The sequence below is a fragment of the Cricetulus griseus genome, chromosome 6, assembly GCF_003668045.3.
Source record: "Cricetulus griseus strain 17A/GY chromosome 6, alternate assembly CriGri-PICRH-1.0, whole genome shotgun sequence".
Classification (NCBI taxonomy): domain Eukaryota; kingdom Metazoa; phylum Chordata; class Mammalia; order Rodentia; family Cricetidae; genus Cricetulus; species Cricetulus griseus.
In genome coordinates this window covers 50424281-50445630 of record NC_048599.1, presented here as the reverse complement: position 1 = coordinate 50445630, position 21350 = coordinate 50424281, and the positions used below count along the sequence as shown (strand labels likewise).

The 21350-nt window shown below is 45.9% G+C and overlaps 1 protein-coding gene across 4 annotated transcripts in view; it reads left to right on the top strand.

Annotated features, from left to right (window-relative positions):
• Bcl2l11 (BCL2 like 11) overlaps positions 1-21019 on the top strand; it is a 42384-nt gene extending 21365 nt beyond the window's left edge. For all 4 annotated transcript variants that reach the window (XM_027421857.2, XM_027421856.2, XM_027421855.1 and 1 more), the window contains 2 exons: positions 4667-4776; positions 16459-21019. In XM_027421857.2, coding sequence (XP_027277658.1) covers positions 4667-4776; positions 16459-16560 — 212 coding nt within the window. In that variant the 3' untranslated portion in view covers positions 16561-21019. The remainder of the gene's footprint in view (positions 1-4666; positions 4777-16458) is intronic.
• Positions 21020-21350: the final 331 nt, after the last annotated feature.

Below are 21350 nucleotides of genomic sequence, written 5' to 3'. Positions count from 1 at the left end.
CGTTAATTTTCAGTTTAGATCAGAGGAATAGTATTTGCTTCTCAGTTAAAAAAAATACCCAAGAGGGCCAGAGAGAGATAGCTCAGCGGTAAAGAACACTGGCTACTCTCAAATAGGACCCAGATTCAATTCCCAGCACCCTCATGGCAATTGACAGCTGTCTGTGACCCTAGTTCTAAGGGGACTAACACTCTCATCTAGTCTCTGCAGACACCAGTCATATACACAGTACACATAAATTCATGCAGGCAAAAACAGCTATCCACATAAAATAAAAAATACACAAAAAATGAAAAACACAACTATCCTGGAGGTTGTGGCTCTGTGGTAGAACACTTGCCTATCACATTGGATGCCTTGGGATCTCAAACATCACAGACAAAAGGAAATAAACAATCTTTTTTTTTTCTTAAAAAAAAAAAAAAGGCAACCAGCCAGGGGGGTATACATGTCTTTAATCCTAGCACTCAGGAGGCAAGGACAGATGAACCTGAGTTTGAGGCCAGCCTGGTCTGTATAGCCAGTCCCAGCTCAGCCAGGGCTACATAGTGAGACACCCCCCCCCAAAAAAAAAAAAACCAAGGCTGGGTGGAATGTTGGAGTGCACTAGACTCCTCTGTTAGTGGTGTTTATACTGTACAATACTGTTTTGTAACAACTTTTTAAAATTACACCTAAGTACAGCTGGTAGCCTGCTTACTAACCCAAGCTATTGCCTGCCAATTACAGTGTAGACTAAGCTTAGTCTAACCATTATCTTGGGTTAATACACCCTCTTGGCTCTTAAGTGCTCTCAGAAATCACAGATCAGGGCCACGGACTTAGCCACTGCTTCTGATCCTTTGTTCAGTGTTTTTTCAGAATCTGGTCTGTGGACCTTCCGGCTTCCATGCCCTCCCACCCTGAGCCTCCCTGCTGGGCTCTGGAGATCTGTTTATATCTATGCACCTACATGTACTAACAGCCGTCGAGCTGTTCTTTATGGGAGAAACAGGCTATCTGCTTATCTACTCAAACAACAGGGCATTTATCTCCTAACAAGTTGAGTTTGGCCACCGGAGACCCATAGCTGCTAGCAGCAGTATCGGTGTGCTTGCTAAGTGCGAGTTTTGATAAGTCAACTTGTGAAGTTCCCAGGCAAGCATGAAACAGACTACCTTCTGAAGCAAGCATACCTGTGAGGGAAGAATTAGATAGAAGGCCAAAAGGCTTCCTTTCCAATGTGGAGGCATTAGTCAGAGTTAGTCATTGTTTTGTGCTACAATGGAAGAAGATGGCTTTGCTTATTAAAGCCTAGTTCTCTCCATAAAGAGCAATATAGCTTCAGACAAGAGACACATAGGAAAGGCCATGCTGCTTCATGAGAAGGTCCAGTCAAGAGAAAGGAAGTCGAACCATCCCCAAATGCCCTTTGGCAAGGGACATTAGGTGACTCACAGAAGGCAAGCTTCCTCTAGTTCAGAAGGGCTTGCTAAGAGCTAACGTAATTTTTTTGTGTGAAGGTTTTGAACAGACCAAGACACAAGTGTGAACCGTGTTGTATGGATCTTGAGTTTGGACAAATGGTGACACACACCTGTAGTCCCAGCACCTGGGAAGTGGAAGCAAAAGACCAGGAGTTCAGTGTCAGCCTGTGCTACATAAGACCTTGTCTGTGGTGGGGAGGGAGAGAAAGAGAGAGAGAAGAAATTTATTATGTTAGTCCACCAGAACTTCAGGTCCATGAGACCTCAGCTTGGCCTCCTAGAACGACATGGCTTGTGGTCATTCCTCGAGTAAATCAGTGACTCTTTCCCCATATTGAACATTGGGTAAGTTGTCCCACAAGTTTGATCACCCCACCAACTTTATAAATAAAGCATATGATTTCCCCCATTGTTTTTCAGCAATTGGATTTTCTTTATTTCCAACTCCAGAGTTGAAGCTAGATATCTCTTCAGTGTGTATTGGGTGATGGGATCTTTCAGGGTGGCACAGTACCTCGTTGCCCTGCTCAGCTGTATAGGTAACAGGTGCCTCCCCATAAGGACACGCATCAGAAGGGCCCCTAAGTCGGAGAGAGTGCTTGATGGCACATGGTATAAAAACTTTAGTCATGACCCGGGGTGGTGGTGATTGCTTGTCTTCTCAGCACTTAGGTGACAGAGGAGGACTGAGAGGTGTCTGAGCTATATAACCAGATTGTCAAGCAAAAATAGTGATTTGTCTCCTGTGATAACCAAGTCCTTAAAAAGCCAAGAACCCAGGAAGAGACAGGGAACTGATGTCATCACCTAGCATGGTGTCTACTGTTGATTTTTTTTCTTTTTTTGCCAGTTATTTAAACTTCGGTTTTAGTAGCATTAATAGTAACATTAATATTAGAAATATTTATGCTAAAAATGTATGGATGTGACTTACTCTAAAAATTTAACTCCTCCATAAGACTTCCTGTCTCTATTAAAACTTCCTGTGGTTACATCCCCTCTGATGTTCTGAGGCCTTACAGAATATCTGCTTCTCTTTCAAGCACTTGATATTCTTTTTCTTTTCTCATGTCAATAAAACTTTACTATGTAGCCCAGCACTGTCGTCCTGCCTCGGGTTCTGTAGCGCTGGGATTGTATGCTGAGCCCATCCTTCACTCTGCTGGCCCACTGCTGCTCCTTGCTTAGGGATGATGTGACAAGAGTTTTGGAAAGAATTATCTTGATGTGTTCGCATGCATGTCCTTTTGTAGAGTTATGATTATGCAGTTTATGGACCACTTAACAAAATTAAAAAAAAGATTTAATGTTTTTATGAAATCCAAGGATCTTAGGTTTTTTACTGCTTTACTGAGTGAATGGGAAATTTAGTTGGAAGTTCCTTGGGCTTATTTTTTAAATGAGAGGTTGTAAATGGATTCTAGGAGCCCTGTCTCTTCCTGGGCTGTTACCTACTCTGAGCAATGTGTGTTCTTGTGTTGTTACAGCATTAACTTCCTAATGTGGTTTGTTTTTTGTTTTGTTTTGTTTTTTTTCTTGAGACAGGGTCTCACTATGTAGCTCAGGCTTACCTGAAACTCACAGATGTATATATGTTGATCAGGCTGGCTTCGAACTCACCCATATCCTGCTAGGATCCAATCTTTTTGTCTCTTGTCAAAAGTGCCTTTACTCCCAGATCCAAAACACCTCCTCCCCTGGTGTGGTGTTTTCAGGCTTGAGTCTATCTTTGTTGATAAGTAATAATTACATCAAAGCATGCAGTTATGCTCCCATTTGGATGAGTTTTTGGTATTGCTGAACCTGCTTCTGTAGAAACCCACTTCCAGAATTTTTCTTGGAATATGTACCTTGTTCTAAGATGGGTACTTCACTGAGAAACTAAAATTTTATGTTCTCTGGTGTTTTATTTATTTTTTTCCCTAGTGTAGTTCTTGGGACCCCATGAATACTAGGCAGATTGTTTTTATTTATTTATTTATTTATTTATTTATTTATTTATTTATTTTTGAGACAGGGTTTCTCTATGTAGCCCTGGCTATCCTGGAACTTCCTATGTAGACCAGGCTGGCTTTGAACTCAGAGATCTGCCTGTCTCTGCCTCCCAAGTGCTGGGATTAAAGGCATACACCACCACCACCTGGCTACTGATTTCTTTTAAAAAAACATTATTACTTTTGGTTTGTGTGCATGTGTAAGACAGGAGGCAATTTGTGGGAGTCAGTTCCTTGCTTTCATCATGTGGATTCTGGGGATGGAACTCAAGGTTGTCAGGCTTGGCAGCAAGTGCCATTGTGACTAAGCCATGTCACCAGTCCCTATCATGTTTCTTTGGAGAGCTTCATTGGGCTGTTGAGGATTCTTTTTGAAATAAGGGTATGTATGGCTGGGCCAGGATGTTTTTAATTCTTGTAAATCTGAGTATCCAATTCTGTGAAGTTATTCTGTGTCACTTAGACACTGATTGCTGGTTCTGTTTTGTTTGTTTGGTCAACAAGCTCCAGTCTCCTGGGAAGAGGAAATCTTAATTGAGGAATTACCTCAATTACCATCAGGTTGCCTACAGGGAAATCTGTGGGGTAGATTCTTGATGAATGATTGATATGGGAAGGCCCAGCCCACTTTAGGCAGGGCCAGCCTGAGCAGGTGGTCCTGGTTGTATAAGAAAGCAGATTTAGGTGGTGCACACCTTTAATCCCAGCACTGGGGAGGCAGAGGCAGACATATCTCTGAGTTCGAGACCAGCCTGGTCTACAGAGCTAGTTCCAGGAAAGCTAGGGCTATTACATAGAGAAACCCTGTCTTGAAAAACCAAGGACTGAAAGAAGGAAGGAAGGAAGGAAGGAAGGAAGGAAGGAAGGAAGGAAGGAAGGAAGGAAGGCAGACTTAGCAGGCCATATTGAGCCAGCCAGTAAGTAATATTGCTGCTTTTGCCTCTCTGCTCCTTGAGCCTCTGCCTTGACTTCTCACAATTGATGGACTGTGATCAACTGTGTGAGCCAAATAAACCCTTTTCTCAGTAACAGAAACCTAACTAGGACATTGACTAAAATGATGCTTCTTCACCATTCTTAACACTAGATTGAGAGCTTCCAGAAGGATGAGTGTGTGTGAGATGGGTTTGTTCCTGGAAACTCATGTATGATGTTGTCAGTGCTGTGAACCCTGGCGTGATTTCTGGTTTCTTTGTCCCCACACAGCTTCCATAAGGCAATCTCAGGAGGAACCTGCAGATATCCGCCCGGAGATATGGATTGCACAGGAGCTTCGGCGGATTGGAGACGAGTTCAACGAATCTTACAGAAGGAGGGTAAGGACCCCTTCCCACCTCCATAAAAAAAGGAGACTGGCAAGCTACTTCACTTCTCTCCTTATTTCTGCTCCTGCATCTGAGTTCTTGCCTTTAATTAAGATACATGGTGAAGCTGCCAGAGGTATTTTATGTGTGTGAGACCTCAGAGTATCAGTTCTTAAAGTTCTTTAAAAAGGTTATTTAGTTGCATTTTGAAATAGTCCCACATAAATATGGAGCATGTGGTTTTTCAATGCATGGAAGGTGCTTCTCCCTGTAGTTAGAGCTGTTAAATTCTACACTGTCACTCAGCCAGGACTCCCAGAAAGGGGTGCTGAGGGCATTTCATGTTTGGCTATTGAAATGTATGAGGAGACCAGTAATCAATAGTTTATGATGTGAAGGTTCAATAAGGATAGCTGGCTGCTCCTTAGATTTCTCAGGTGTGTTCTTGACTATATATACATTTTGATGCTTTTCTGATGGAATGAAGACATTTGTCTGTTTGGTACTCCCCAGTTGGGTGACCAGTTACTTAAAGTGTCCTCAGGTAACTTTGGCTCTCTGCTCTCTGGAGAGATGCCTGGCATAGGACCCTGAGGTGTTTATATCTTTACATAGACATTTCCTGTTTTAGCCAGTTGGTCCAGTGAGTGTTCATCATGAACTGTTTGGGGTCTTTTTTCCTCCCGCAGGGCTGCTCAGGCCTTCCTCAGACACACAGGGATACCACCACTGCCACCGCCCTAACCCTTCCCACCCCCCCACTGAGGATCCTTCTTTCTTCTGAGTAGCAAAACTGTCAGGGAGTCCTGGACCTTGAGAATAATTTCAGTTCCCCTTCCTGCTTTTCCGCGGGGTGTGTTGGGGGATGTGTAGTGCACCACAGCCATGCTTCTGTCATTAAGTGGGAACTGTCACGTTGATGAATGGACTGAGGAGTTTTTTGTGATATTGTGTTTAGCTGGCACAAGCCTGGCATCCCCCTCCTGACATGGATCACTTCACAGAATTTAAATTCCTTAGCCTAGATCCAAAATGGCAATCTCTTGGGAAGATTGGTTGATTTCATAATTTACCACTGAAGTTATATCCACTCATCCCCCTGCTTCATATCCTTTATTGGGATTTCAGTGTTTCTGTGGTAACCGAGATTGTTGACTGCATGTGGCCATGGTGTTCAGGAGCCTGGTCCTTCCGTTGAAGGCAGGGATAGGGGACATGGGGTTGTTTAAGAAAGTGGGGAACTACATTTGAGTCTTGGACTGGAGTTGGGTCCAGAGGGACATGCTGCCTTAGGGTTTTATTGCTATAAAGAGAAGCCATGACCACAGCAACTGTTATAAATGAAAGTATTTAATTGAGGGGGGCTCACTTACAGTTTCAGATGTTCAGTCCGTTATAGTGGGTAGCATGGCAGGAGCCTGGCAACGTGCAGTCCGATGTGGTACTGGAGCTGAGAGTCCTACATCTTGACTAGAGGCAACAAGAAGTTCTCTGTCACACTGAGGGAAGCTTGAGCAAAAGAGACGTCAAAGCCCATCCCCACCGTGACACACTTCCTCCAATAAGGCCACACCTCCTTTTCTTCCAAACCACCGCGTGCTATTTCTGATGAACATAGAGACATCTAAGTCTAGATAGGAACTGGCTATGATGCTATATCTGTCTTCAAGCACTGTAGATGCCCTCAGGGCTGGATCTGGTGGGTGGGGATGCCTCAGGAGGGACTCGGCTTGTGGGCAGGTCTTTGTACTGCTGGGACTTGTACACTGAGATGAGCTGGCATTACACCCCACTCTTGGTTATATCAAAGCCTTTGTCTGCAGAACCAGGCGTTTGATGGATTATTTTGTACAACTTTCATGTTGCACCATAAGGTGTGGACAGAGGACTAGGAGGCCCTCCAAGATAGGCCTGCTTGATACAGCTCCCTGGGGGCTGTGAGTGGTTAAGGATGGTCAACGTGAGGGATAGCTAGTGAGAGTGCAGTCACATCCTATGGCTGGCCCCTCAAGGGAGGCATCCAGGTGATGAATGATTCAAGTTCTATGATGATGACATATGGACCGTCCGAGATCCTTCGTTCACCCAGCTGACCTTGTAGAGGAGACCATGAGACCATGACTATGTGTGGTCTGCCTCCTGCTTTCCTGATAGTGTTATTGTATAGTTTCATGTGTATTGTGATGGTTACATCTGTTTTGTTGCTTTTGTTTGGTTTGGTTTGGTTTTTTTGAGACAGGGTTTCACTGTGGCTTTGGAGGCTGTCTTGGAACCAGATCTTGTAGACCAGGCTGGTCATTATTATTTCCCATCTTTTTAATACAATAAGAGTAAATAAACATCACTGCACCATTTTACAAGATTTTAGACTTTATTTTGTATATCTTTTATCATGTGCATGTGTGTGTGTACACCTTGTGGGCCACTATGCATGTGTAGAGGTCAGAGAACAACTTTTGGGAGTAGTTCTCTGCTTCAAATTGGCAGGCCTGCCAGCATCTGGGCAATTGTCCTTCCTTTGCCTCCCATCTCCCCAGTCCTTTGATTACAGGTGCACATATAGTCATTCCCAGCTTTTTTATGTAGGCTCCGTTGGGGGGGGGGTCTAACTTGGACTACGAAGCTTCTGTGACAAGTGTTTTTACCAGCTGAGCCAGCTTGCCAGCCCTTAGCATATCTTAACCCAGTGCTGAAGTGCAGTCACGGAGAGAGGATTTTATAGCTTTCTCAATTGGCTGGGGAGGAGGGGAGTGGGGGCAGGGATAGATTCTAGCTTAGACTCTAATTCCTCTAAAAACGAAGGCATATAGTCTCCAAATGGTAGGTGTCAGCAGCCAGTTCAAAATGTCAAACTCAAACTCAGGGACAGTGACACAGTGACCTCTAAAGCCACAGCCACCAGTCTTGCTGGTTAGAAGAGCAGCCCGTTGTCTGTCATCACACGAATGGTCCATTGTTGAACACTGGGGACAGGAAGCCAGGCAGGAAGTGGGAGAATAATGACTTCAGATGCCCCGTTGCTGAGCTGGTGTTATCCCTCACCTACTTGTGAGGGTGCACGGAAGCTTCTAAAATTTAGTGTCCGTACAGGGGTAGTTATCTTCTCTCAAGTGTTAGTTAGCTTTTATTGCCATCAGCCTTACAAAGCCTGATGGGATACCTTCCCAAGTTGCCTGTTAGGAGAACAGAGATGCTGTTTTTTATAGTTGTTGTAGATAGAGTACTTTTAAGAACAAGGGGGCAGCATGAGCTGGAGTTGTGGAGACTGAACCCAGTGAATGCCCGGTCCTGTACACCCCAGACTGCTGGACTCCTAGGGCAGCACTGCTGGCACCCATCATTAGTTATGCACACAGCAGGCAGCTGTCATTAGAACATGTATGTGCACTTTGGGCAGCTATCATTAGAACATATATGCACACTGCGGGAAACTGTCACTGGGAACATGTATGCTCTATATTGTAGGAATCGGGGCAACTTTCCATTTTGATAAATTTCAATAAACACACAGAGCACTTTCTTAATATGCCACCTCGGCACACAGTATAAGTGTCTTGTCATATGTGCTTTCAATGTGTATTGTGTTGTTTTCTCCATGATTCCCTTAGCTTATTCTATTTTTAAAAGTTTATTAATTCTTTGAGACTTTCATATATTTGTTTTCATCATATTTCTTCCCCTCCCCTTATCCTCCTCCATCTCCCTACTCATCCAATTTCATGTTCTCTTTTGCTTTAATACATAAGATGGTCAGAGAACGTCACTGGGTGATGGGTTACAAACCAGAGGAACAGGACATTTGCTGGGAGATTGTGTCTTCTAGGACAGGGAAGCTGCCCCATGAAATCTCAATATGGTCACCTAAATAAGACACAAGCAAGGGCAAGCCTGCTTGAAATGCCAGTGTGGACAGGGACTCTCATAAGACCCACCCCTTATTAACACTGCAGCATGTGTTACCTGAGAGTGAAAACATCTTCCCAGCCACCTGCAACAGTCATGATCAGCAAATGGATAGTGTCCCCATGCTGTCTTAGAACTGTAGACTTAAACTTCTCATCCGTCCCAAAGTGACAGGTCGGGGGTGGACACTGATCCAGGCCCCAGTATAGACTCCTGCATTGAATTATTAAGGTATACTTTGGCTGTTACTCCTCTGTCTTTGGAGAGGTAACGCTTGTGGAGGCCCAGACAGATTGGGTGTATAGACTCCCTGCATTTCTCTTACCTGCTGCTTCCACTGGATGAGAGTTAGGTTTAATGTATCTGTAGGAACACTGCAGAGGCAAGTCGTCCTTGGTCCCTTTCACTGGTGGTCCTCTGCTGGCAATAACAGAGAGCCAAAGTGATGTCTTCCACTGTGGACTTAGTACTTTATCAGGCGCTTAGGAGGGAGGAGACAAAGCTGCAACTGGTGAGGGGTTAGGCCTCCTGAAAGCTGTTTCCTGATGAAGTTATACCCAGGTGGTGTACCAACTGTTCTAACCCTTGGAGTCCACTCTGTAGTGTGGTACCATTTGGGAGACTCGGGAGGATGGCAGAGGCCTTATGGGAAGCGGACCGCACAGGGAGGGAAGTCTGTGGGTCCAGAGAGAAGTTCAGAGAACCTGGTTGTCTGGAGGTCACGGGGAAAGCAAGAAGTTTGGGTTTAGCTGAGTGGTGCAGAGGCACTGGATCTTGCAGCCTACGTTTGAAACCTCTTCATCCTCATGAGGGGATGTGACAGTGTGAGACCACCCACTTACCACTCACCTCCAGGAGCCATCCTTGCTGCTGGCTGCATGCTCCTATGCCCTTACCTGGGCCAGCACTGACATCAAGTGCAAGTGCTCAAGCACCTGCAAGCACTCATTCTAGAAGCAAGATATGCAGTCGTGGGAGTTTTGGCCATGGGCCGAGGTTGCTGTGAAAGACCTGTCAGCCCTTGAGATAGTTGTTCTAGGAGTAACTAAACTCATTCTGCAACCCACCCCCACCTTGAAGCTGAGATCCATGACCCTTCCTTAGGATTTCAGTCATAGAGGATGCTCTTGATTAATGGTGACCTGGGGGATGTCCTGACAGTGCACAGTCTAAAGCTAAGAGAGACCCTGCAGATGGGACAATGAGTGAATGGAAGCCCTGTCATTGCCTGGTCACAAGAAAACAGTGCATCTTTGGTTTGCACTGCCTACTTCCTCCTCCATCCAACATGTGCAGGCATGAATTGATTGAAGTGCCTGCAGACAACAGCAGGGCCCTGCGTCAGTTACAGTGGAGCCGAAAAGATGGCCCACAGATCGGTTCTGATAAAAACAAATTCCTCTAACGTGTCACGCACATGAGCATGTGTGCATTTTAAACATCAAGCCCGGGTGTCTCTCCTTCCTAAGGAAGGGAACCCACTGTGCTCTCTGAGTTCATGCTTTTAGATAGAAATGAAGGTGGCTCCTATAAATCACCAACAAGGGAGAGGCCTAAATTATAGCCTGCTTAGATGAAACCAACCAAAGATGGATGGCCTCGGGCCATGTTCTCCAGAGGCCTTCATTAATTGAAAACTGAAGTTTAATAAGATACGCTGCTTTCTCAGACTGTTGTGAAAGGTACCATTAAAGACATGAATATCAAGTGGAAAATTCACACTCGGCCTGACTCACAGGAGGAAGGGTTGCTTCACACCGTAGTCACAGCAGTTTATAGATGAGCAGGACTCTTGTAGCAAGAGCAGTCACTAGGAGGTTAGGTGAACTGGTACCTGACATTGTCTGAGACACAATTACATGTGTTTCCCTTATGGTTGGAGGAAGCGGTTTGGCATTTTGGTTCACACACCTGACCTGGGCCACACCGTTTCTGTGCAAAGATTAGGGGTGGTGAACGCTTCAGTTTCTCATTTGAGGCAAGTGGAAGGAGTCTGTGTTAGAGTCACTTCATAGTGTTTTGTTGTCCTGTTTTTCATAGTAAACTACTCTGAAACCACTGGGGCCCTTTGGTTCATAAGCAAATGCACCCACCAAGAGGCATGGATCCACCCTAGTATCAAACGTTGAACTTTGGGGACTGAACGTTGAACTCTGGGTGCCATTATCAGTCCATTCTCTGTCACGTTGAGTATTGCCAGGAACTCTGTCTGCCTGGCTGCCTTTATATGCTTTGGACGTGCTTCTGAAGCAAGTGCGCTCGACCCTACAGGCACAGGCTGCATCTGTCTGGGTGTACGCAAATATGAGAGGAGATTGAGGCACTGGGGTGTGTTCGAATGGCTGGCTGGGTGTCGGGCTAAACATCCTTGTGTTGATCTGCACCACGTGTGAGGGTTCTGTGGGACTGGCAGGTGCTACACCTGCAGGGCTACCCGGCAGTTGTGGGACGGTGAGCCATGAACATGTTAACTAAGAGGAGATACAGGTGCCTGAGGGGAACTTCAGGCAGGTTTACAGGGTAATTTTTTTTTTTTTTTTATCTCTGTAGGAGGAAATGAAGATGCAAAGAAAGGAAGGTTTGGCCCTTCTGCAGACACATAAAAATAATAAGGCTGTTGCATCATCCCTTGCTAGACTTCTCCTCGCTGAACCAAAGCAGGAGGTTTGAGTTGTGGTTAAAGTGTGTTACATCCCACTTAGCATTTCAGAACAGCATGTTCCTGCTCTGAATCGAGTATTTTGTCCCTTGTGTCTCTCACTGGAGACACAACACCAATCACGAACCCTGTTGGGCTGGCCATAAAGCAGGACTCAGCACCAGTTCTGAGGCCTGCCTGGCAGGATTCGCATCAAGAAGTGTGTGTCATACTGCCAGAATGGCTAGATAGGTAGCCCCCACTGTGGATCAACCTGTGAAGTGGTTTTTCTGCATCCTCATAAAAGACCTTCACTTTTCAGTTTCTGTTGTATGATACATAGGAGGAGGCAGAATACAAGTTTGGTTTTCAAAAACGTTTGCAGCCTGTGTGTAACTTTGAAGCCAGTGTGGCCAGGATAGATCTGTAACGGCTCTGCCTGATTGCAGGGCTTGGGGGCTGAGGGTGGGAGCACATTTGTTCCTCTCGTGTTCAGAGGCCTCACATCCTAGTGGTGCCTCTTGTGCCTTTTCTCCAGCTGTTGTTATCACTAAGCTATCAGACTCAAGCTGTTTAAATGCGCTTGTTCCCTTGGTGACAAATAGAAAGTGAATGTGGCCTTTGGGCAGCCGTCATCTGACCTGAAGTCAGCAATGGACATTGAACCCACAAGGAAATCTCATCAGCTTTTCTGTCTGAAGGTAGAGAGGAGCTAAGGTCTTGGGGTTACTTTAGTAAATGTTGTTTTGATGGTTGGATTCAGATCCCATAGAGGTGGTACAGCTGTATTCTGGGTACCCTCAGCCTCCTGGATGGATGGCTAGTTTTGAGTGGCAGGGATGGAGAGCAATGCAGCATCCAGGTGAACATGGCATCCCCTTCTTCAGAGCCAGAGCTGGCAGCAGGGGCTACCAGAGTCCTTCCTGGTCTCATAGTTTTAATTCAATTTCCTAAGGATTTCTGCCTACCTATAAACCTGTTAGAAGCTGAGGACAGCTGGAGCCTTCAGTGCTTCAGTGTGGACATTCTATGTGAGACACACTTTAAACCAGTCAAATTCCTCTATCTCAGAGTCCTGAGGGGGGTGCCTATTCTGGGATGCTTTTATCTTTAAGAACTTGAGATAGAGTACTGTCACTTTTTGAAAGGGTTTATTTTTTTATTTATGTGTATGTGTGCATGAGTTTATGTGCGTCTTGTGTGTACAGGTGCCCTAGTGGACAGAGGGCATTAAAGCCCCTGTAACTGGACTTTGGGGCAGTTATGAGCCATCTGATTAGGGCATGGAGAGCTCAGGTCCACAAGAAGAGTAATACGTGCTCTTAATTACTGAGACAGCTTTCCAGCCCCAATACCATCATTCAGGAAACATGACTTGAAGTGTGGTTATGTTGCCACAGATCTCACCCCTTGGTCTCACAGTGTCTCCTCCTTGCTGTGATTTTAAATCTTCATCAACCTTTAATTTTATTGTGATGTGGTTATCACTCTGAGCCCCCTCAAGTCTGCTGTGTGCATGGTGTGTCATGCTGAGCATGGGCTCTACAGTAGAGACTGGTGTTTGTACCCGACTTTAGCAGACATCTGAGCTGAGTTGCTGCGATCTCTCAGAGGGTCTCTATTCCCACTCCACAAAGTCCACTCTGAAACAACCTTGAAGCCAAAAGGGAGGTGACCTTGAGCAATGAAAGGCAATGCTAGTAGGCCAAGGTGTATTGACTGGAGTTATCCCTGAACTTCTGTCCTGTTGCTGGCATGCCAGTATCCACATCATCACTCTCTATTCTGGGAGCTTGAACGTGTGGTCCTAGGTGACACATGCCTTCTAGGAAGGTGTAGTATCCAGGGTATCTGTGCTGGCCTTGCCACCTCTTGCCCTGCTACTTCCAGCCAATTGCAGCTTGAGGAGAGCCAAACTGGCCCTGTGGGTTTGTTTAGAAGGCTTAAAAGCCTGTCCTTAGTCATTTCATTTAGTAGTGGCATGAGTGATTCTTCTGTCCCCAGGCCCATCTTAGCACCTTTTCAGGGGCCCGCCTGCCTCTGAAGCCCTTTAAATAACCTTCCACCCAACTGCATCAGCGTGATAGATCTCCCACGCATCTTTGTGATTTAGTCAAAAAAAACAGTTGCTAAACTTGTGTCTAAGAAGTGTTTTCACTTAAAGGGTAAAGGACTGAGAATGGTCATTCAAATAGGATGAAAGGTTGACCGGAGCTGCAGTAGCAGGGCCACAGACGGGAAGCTATAAACAACAGAAGTTAGTCACTCCAAACTTCTGGGGACCAGAAGTCCAACATCATTCTCAACAGCACTGGTGTCTTCACATACACTTCTCTTACCTGTTTGTGCTATGTCCTCCATGTCATCAAATGCTGTCTCTCAGTCACACCTTGCCCCTACCCTACACCCCAACCAGTGAATTCATTTAAATCACCCGGCTGAAGGTCCTGTCTCCATAGACAACCACATTTTGAGGTACTGGGGCCAGGACTGCAGCCTGAGAATTTGGGGGACACTGTGGCCCATGTGGAGGGAGGCCTGGCTTCTTTAATTATTGTATTTTATTTTCTTCGAGTGGCTGTAATCAGGAAAAAGCATTCTGTTTCGTACTGGGCGGCATAGGTGTGGCACTGAACTGTAAACCCTCGGTACACAGATGCTGCTGGGAGTGCCTGAGTGTGAGTCACTGATGCAGACCCACTGGACTCGGGCCAAAAGGTGGCTCTGCCAAGAGCTGCAGGCCCAGGAAGAAAGATCTGATGCCCTTCCTCCCCTGCATTTTCTCTTGTCTTTCTAGTTCTGCGTAAGTTGTGAGGGGCCTTGCAGCATGTGTGTGGCTTCTCGACGTATACCGACATTTAGCCGATGACTGACCCCCCACCCCCCACCCCCACCCCCCGCATTGCAGATGATGGTCATTTTCAGAGCTGACTTTCCATGGGGTCCTGGCCAGAGTGCCCATGGGCCTGTGCTTCCTCTGACTTCTCACCAGGTGCTCTCTTGTGTGTGGGGGTGGCAGGGAAAGGAGTAGGGGGAGGTGGAGAGATGGGTAGGTTTGCATGATCCTTTCAACTCTCCCGACCCTGAAACCAGATGAAAACTGAAGCTCAGCCTTGGGTCCCCCTGTATGTGTCACAAGGAGCTTCTTCTTGAGAGCCCTTGTCCTAAGCATTAAGTCCTGGCTTCTTCATTCGGCTTCAGCTCTCAAATCTCCTGCCACACATTAGCACCACCGCGCTCAGACTGAGGCACACCTGCAGCAGCCTCATTGCTGAATCTGATGTAAGTTAGAGCCACCCATCCTCCAGCTGTTTTCCGTTGTATGGGCCACATGTGCTCGGCCAGAGGCACTGCTCCAGCCACTGTGCCAGCTGTCAAGGGATTTCTGGACTGGCACGGTACTCTGAATCAGTGGTAATGGCTTCCTCCGTTGAATGTTGTCCAAAAGCAATTGTTCACTTGCTAGAGGCGCGTGCCATGCTGTCACACCAGGGCCCGAGAGGACGGCACACCACCACCACTACCACCTCGAGGGCCTGGGTCTTTCCTTTGCCAAAATTTCCAACATTCCCACATCCATGCCACCTGGCATGATTTTACTTGTCCTTTGTGCATGTCTTCTCGTTAATCTTGACCACAGCCACCACTGTCCACCTGTCATCCTCGTGGTTAGCCAGTCGATGTCTCCCCAGATGATGTCAAGACTAGAACTGGAAGCTTACCAAGTATAAGCAGTTGAGAAGGCCCATCCCTTGGGTGACCCTTTCTTGGTGTGTTGACTGTGGATACCCAGTCATCCCCATTGTCTGGTTACGCAAAGGTCCACAGTGACACCAGGTCTGTTTAAGTCTTCCCACCTTGGATCGATGGCTTAGTCAGTCAGCACATGCTTTCTTTGTTTTAGTGAGTTGCGGTTCTATTTTGAATAAGTGCCTTTCGGCTTATTAATATTCGTCTTTGCCAAAATGAACCTTCCCCTGAGTTATTCTCACACAAAAGGAGCAAAGTAATTTTGAAAGTTAAATCAAAACAAAGCAATCTTGTGTGCAGAGCTGATAAAATCGCAGCCTGTGGTCACGGGGGCTCCTCCACAGGAATCCTGACATAAAGCCGATTTCCTCCCATCTTGTTATGGAACGAAAGGGGAAATGCCCTGGCCCGTTGAGCTTGTGAGCTATGTAAACAGTGGGGAGGGGGGAACTCCCTTGCAGCTGGTGTCTGGGGGGACCTTTGGAGTCTCAGAGGGGACAGACAGTCCTAGTGTGATTCATGGTCATTCCCAGACAGTCCTTAGGAGCACTTCCCACCAGAGTAAAGTGGGGCGGACTGGGGGTGGTCACATAGCCAGGTCCCGTTTGTGGGTTAGTCATTAAGGAAGCCACCAGGGCCTACTTCAGACTTGAATTTAAACCAGGTTGTGGCTGATGGTATTGAGGCAAATATATTTCCTTGCCTTTCGTTCTCCAAGGAGACGGATTAGATCCCTCATGGATCCCTCTGGAGGGGTACACAAGGGGCTCTGAATTCTTCACATAAATCCGAGGCTTCCTTCTGAACAGATTGTAACAAACCTACATATGTCACAAGCAATGAGGCTTTGCTCTAAATTGCCCTTTTCTTCCCAGGCCTGATGTGGGATGGATGGCAAGGTTGACTCAGCCTCTTGTCTGCGACAGTGGGCAGCCCCTCTGGGTCACTGTTTAGCCGTCACTGCTTCACTTTATTTAGCATCCCTTAACAGCTGCCAATATCTACCGTTGAGGGGTTCTGAGCTAAATATCAGTGAATGTGGTCAGTAGTAAAGGAACCCAAGTTCATCCTTTCTTTTCTTCTGCCCCCCTCTCCCACCCTTGGCTGCTTCTACACCAAGACATCGAAACCATTGACCTGGCATGGCTCTTGTCCTGCACCAACCTGAAGGGTTATAGTTCTGGGATGCCTTTGGAGTAGTTTGATGGTCTTCTCTTCACTTTATTTTCTCAGTGATGGACAATTCCTTTGGTATGCTTGTCCTCTGTGGTGTCACACCCTCCCCCTGGCAGAGCAGATGGATTGAGTTCCCCTGCGATTCAGACGGGATGCATCTCTTGCTTTCAGTGTGCCCTGTCCAGATTACTAGGGAGTAACTAGGAACTCCGCTTGTATCGTTGCAGGCAAATAATTACCAAGAGGATGAAGACCACCCTCACCACCCTCAAATGGTTATCTTACAACTGTTACGCTTCATCGTCCGTCTTGTATGGAGAAGGCATTGACAGGATCTTCACGCCGCCAGGATAAATGTGGACACCGATCTTGTTCAGACCACCAGAACCCCAGCACCTCAAGTCTCTTGGCGCCATGACAATGCAGCCAGTAGCTCTGTCCCAGAGAGGTGCTGAGGGTGGCCGACACACTGCACTGTGTCGATGCGAACTTAACCTTTCGGTTCATCACCACATGGCAGAATTTCCAGTAGACATTTGTTGTGAATGTAAACAAGGGATGGCTCTTCTCTTATTAATGTACAGATCCTGGGACTTTGTAGTAGCGTCATATGCAAGAAAGGTGTTTACATGTGGTGTGTTCATTTGTTTTTTAAACCTGCTTTCTTTGGTAACCGTTTGGTTGGTTGTTTTTTGTTTTTTGTTTTCCTTTGTTTTGGGGGTTTTTGTTTTTTCAGAAAAGAAATGAAAACTCTTTAGCCAACTTCTGGATGATTTTTATACTAAACTCCTAATGCCCTGTTGCCTATTCTCAGAGGATATGTAAACCTGCAGTGGGAACTGAGCCAGCTGATTTCTACGGCTGCCTTAGTTTATTTTTGGAGATTACTGTACAGAATTTTTAAACAGTGAGAGTATGGTGTTGCCCTCTCTCCTCCGCCGTGGCTCCTTTGAGTTTCTTTTTTAATTATTGCTACCAAAACAGTTCTTACAAAATGGGATGGGTTCAAGTGGCAAAGGGTCTGTTTTGGTGTGCCACTCTCATTTTGTAAATGCTTACCTCCTTAGCCCAGTTGCTTCTGTGGCAAACTTTCACACTTTCTGTGTTTTTCCTCATCTCCCCGTACTCCTCAGTCTGTCTCCACACTGATGCACAGGTTTGGCCCAGGGTATTCTCATGATGCCATGTGTTTGGGTCAGCAAGGGCTAGGGGCTGCCCGGATTGTTCCCAGCCCCATCAATCAAGCTGACTCATGGGAAGGGCTTTTGTCCACCTCACTTCATTGTGGTGGGTTTGTTTGTCTCTTACATCTGGAGAGAATGCAGACTCACACAAAGTTTACTGAAGCTGTTAACTCTTTTGGTTTCAGGCTTGGCTACAGTCGTGGGCTCTGCCTTGCTGCATGTACCAGATGGGCCAGAGCCCACACTTTTCTTGGGGATTGACCAGGTCATTTCGGGAGCAAGGGGCTCAGGTAGTCATTTTCCTTGGCATGCTTCTTGAAATTTAGCCCTGCTCATCCCACCTGGCCCGTGATACCTGAACTCCATCCCTATTCCTTTGAACCTACCTTGACATAGAGACTGGCTCTGCCTCCCCAGTTACCATACATAGGAAACCTAACCTCAGTTACATCAAGTGAAACATTCTTTTTGGTCTTCCAAAAGATGGCTAACTACTTTTTCTCCATTGTTTAACAGTTGGATCTTGGTGGGCCACCCGTGTCTGGGGTGGGGGGTGCTCTCTCTTGGTACCTACCCCTTAGGGCCATGTGCACCAGAAGCCCACACACTGGTCAGCCATTTCAAGAGCTGGAGGAGTATAGCCTGGTGAAGGAGCCTTCCCTAGCATGTGCAGATGCCCTGGGCTCCATCCCCATCTCCTCCCATAACAAACAACACACATGTAGGCAGACAACCAGGGAAGACACAAAAAGGACAGAAGAAAGAACATCAGAGGGGTGGGGGAAACTGTGAACCCTCTAACTTGTGAAAACGTCAGTCATCAGGCAGCTTGCTTAGAGGAGAAGTGCATGCAAGCAAGTCAGCAGTGCCAACAACTGTGTTTGCTTTTGCCCAGTAGAGGGCCAGTGTTTTTACGTTATTAAGTAGAGAAATCCATTCATTCCCACGTTCTCTCTCTCTCTCTCTCTCTCTCTCTCTCTCTCTCTCTCTCTGTGTGTGTGTGTGTGTGTGTGTGTATGTGTGTTTATATGTATATATATGTATATATATAATGTCTATATGCTTTTCCTTCTAGATTGAGATCACTTGATTCCAAATATTCTTCCTTTTAAAACCACTTATTCCCCAGCTTCCTTAGATTATTGTTTGAAAGCTGTGTTGGTGCGCTCACCTTGTTTCCTGATGTGTTGAGCCTATAGAGGGTTCCTATATGGCACACTGTTACAAGGTGGTATTAAGAGTGCAGCCATGGTTCTGATACACACACACACACACACACACACACACACACACACACACACACACACACACACACCAAAGACATACTTGGTTCTGGGCCACCCCACTCCTAGGACCTCCATGCTCATGTGCCAGTCTCCGACTGGAGCACTTTACTGTCTCAGCCCTGTGGCTCTGTGGTATCTCTTTAGTAGGTGCAGAAGGCTCCCAGAGCCAGGTGCCGGTAGCATGTGTGGCCCTTCAAGCATGCTTACCTCTGGCCCATTGGCCTCCAGCCTGGGGCTGGCTATCAAAGCAGCTCATGGGGAAATACAACATTCTATGAATTGTAGAAGTATTCAAGAACAGGATGCGGCACCCAGAACTTAGACATGACTGGATGTCCCTGTACTGTATCTGTTTATTAAAATACAAATAAGAAAGTATGTTTGCCCACTGTGGGTAGACCCTTGTACTTAATTTTTATTTTATTATTGTTATCTCTCTTCTTTTTTTTGTTAGAACAGAAACTCCCGTGTGTGTGTCTGTGTGTCTGTGTGTCTGTGTCTGTGTGTGTGTGTCTGTATGTGTGTGTATGTCTGTGTGAACACAATGCGGGTTTTGTGCCTTGACAACCTCCCCATGTGAGGTTTGTAAAAAGTGAAGTCCTGTGACTTCACCCCAAGATGCAATAAACACACGAAATGACTTCCTGAATAATTCTTCAGATTTCCTTCCCAGAAACAATTTGATGAATTCGGGGGAGGGCGCGGGAGGGGCTAAAAATCAGTTTAAAATCTCTTTTCATTAAAGTATATAATGGATAATGTACACAACCTCTCCTGTTTCCTCTTAGTGTTGTATATATTTTGACTATTTATTAGATTAGGAAGTCGTGTTTTATTCATCAACTGAGCCAAATGTCTGTGTGCAATTGTGTTTCCTTTACTTTCTTTGTAAAATTTTGTACGGCATAAATGAGTGTAAAAAAAAAATCACTGTTTTTCTAAACTTCTCAGAATTAAGGATTGTAAATATCGTAGGTTCTTTTTCTGTGTAATGTGCCCTACTGTTTCATAATGCTGTAACTTGTAGAAATGGTGTATATTTATTTTCTGCTTATTTAATGTCTTAAGTTCTTGAAAGTGTTGACATCCCTGTCCCCCATACCCCTGCCATCCCGTGAATTACTTCAGCTCCTGAGGTGTGGGGAGTGGTGACTGGGTCCACTCTCCCAAGGTGGCCTCCCGCTTTGGCTCCTGGCATTCAGTTCTTGGATTCTGCCACCTTTCTGATGAAATTAGTATTTTGCTGCCCATGAGATACCCTAGATGTGGTAAGCTGAAAGATTGGACTCTAAAAAAAAAAAAAAAAAATACTCCATCAAATCCATTTGTTGTAAAGCAGGTGGCTTCTGAGAAAAACAGATTTACCAGTAAGTTGGCCATATCTAGAGAAGTATTATCAGCAGATGGGAAAGGATTTTTTTTTCTCCATTGAAAGAGTATCTGTGACAGCTCAGTGTTGAGAAAATACAATCCTGCCACCTCTTGAGGTGCTGCTGTGTGGCTGTCCTGGGTAGGAGGAGGACTGGTGGGGCAATATCACCTGTCTCACCAGGACACTTGCTGGCTACTGTCCACACCTGCTGTGTGGTTCCTAGGTTGCGGTGTATGGGGTGTATGGCTGTGGTAAGGAGCTCAGCCATTCTGCTCCCTCCCCCATTCACTGCATTAGTCCAGCCTGCTTCTGCGGGTCCATGCCTTTGCTCCAACTCTTCATATTCCTTAAGAAGAGGTCAGGGTCCCTGCTGGCCTGGGTGTCAAGATGGAAAAACTCACTGAGGCTCTAGGGGCATGTTACTTAATGTAGATGGCTCTGTCCTCCCTGCGGATTTAGCCTGGTGCCTGTGTGTGTCGGCTCGGTACGGTGGCGTGTGTGCGGGTCGTGTCCACACGTGTCGCTAAATTAGCGGGGAATCCCTCCCAAACAGCATTTGCAGAGCATCCTCAAGCTCCCAGCAAAGTACTTGACTGCTTTTATTTGGAAATTTCGAAATTCAGTAGTTCAAATAGGTTTTCATGTCTAGGTTCTTTGACCACTGGTTACTGTATCCAAACCTGTCAGGTACCCTTTAATAAACAGCACTGATCTCTGTGTATAGTGCCCTATCACTAACGTGTCCAAGGACCCAGCGTATGTAGCATTTGTATTGCAGTTTCCCTGGCTTCCTTTATGTTTTTGCACTGATGAATTTTGACAGGGTAATTGCCACTGTACTTGTGCAATACTGCTGTAAATAACTGCAGATTTTTTTTAAGAAACTCAATCTTTTATGTTCCTAATGAATTTTATATAAATAAAACTTGCAACTAGCTTCCGTGAACTGTTTGATTTGTTTTCTTAAAAATAGCCAACAACTGAGGGTATCTTTAGAAATACACAACGGCCTCCTGTCGGTCAGAAGATATTAGTTGTGTGTAGATCTTCTTGCTTGAAAACAAGTCTGTGTAGTATAGTTAAAAGCAAACCATTCTGAACAGTTTTGAAGTGGATGGTGGAAACTCCTGCCTATAGAGTCAGCCATGGCTCAGTACTTGGAAGGAAGAGGCAGATCGGGAGTGGACTGTTCTCTGGTCACCTCACAGAAGAACTGCTAACCCCTGTGATCTTGGGTATCCACTGGGTATAGACTAAATCAGGAAGGAGCCAGAGGC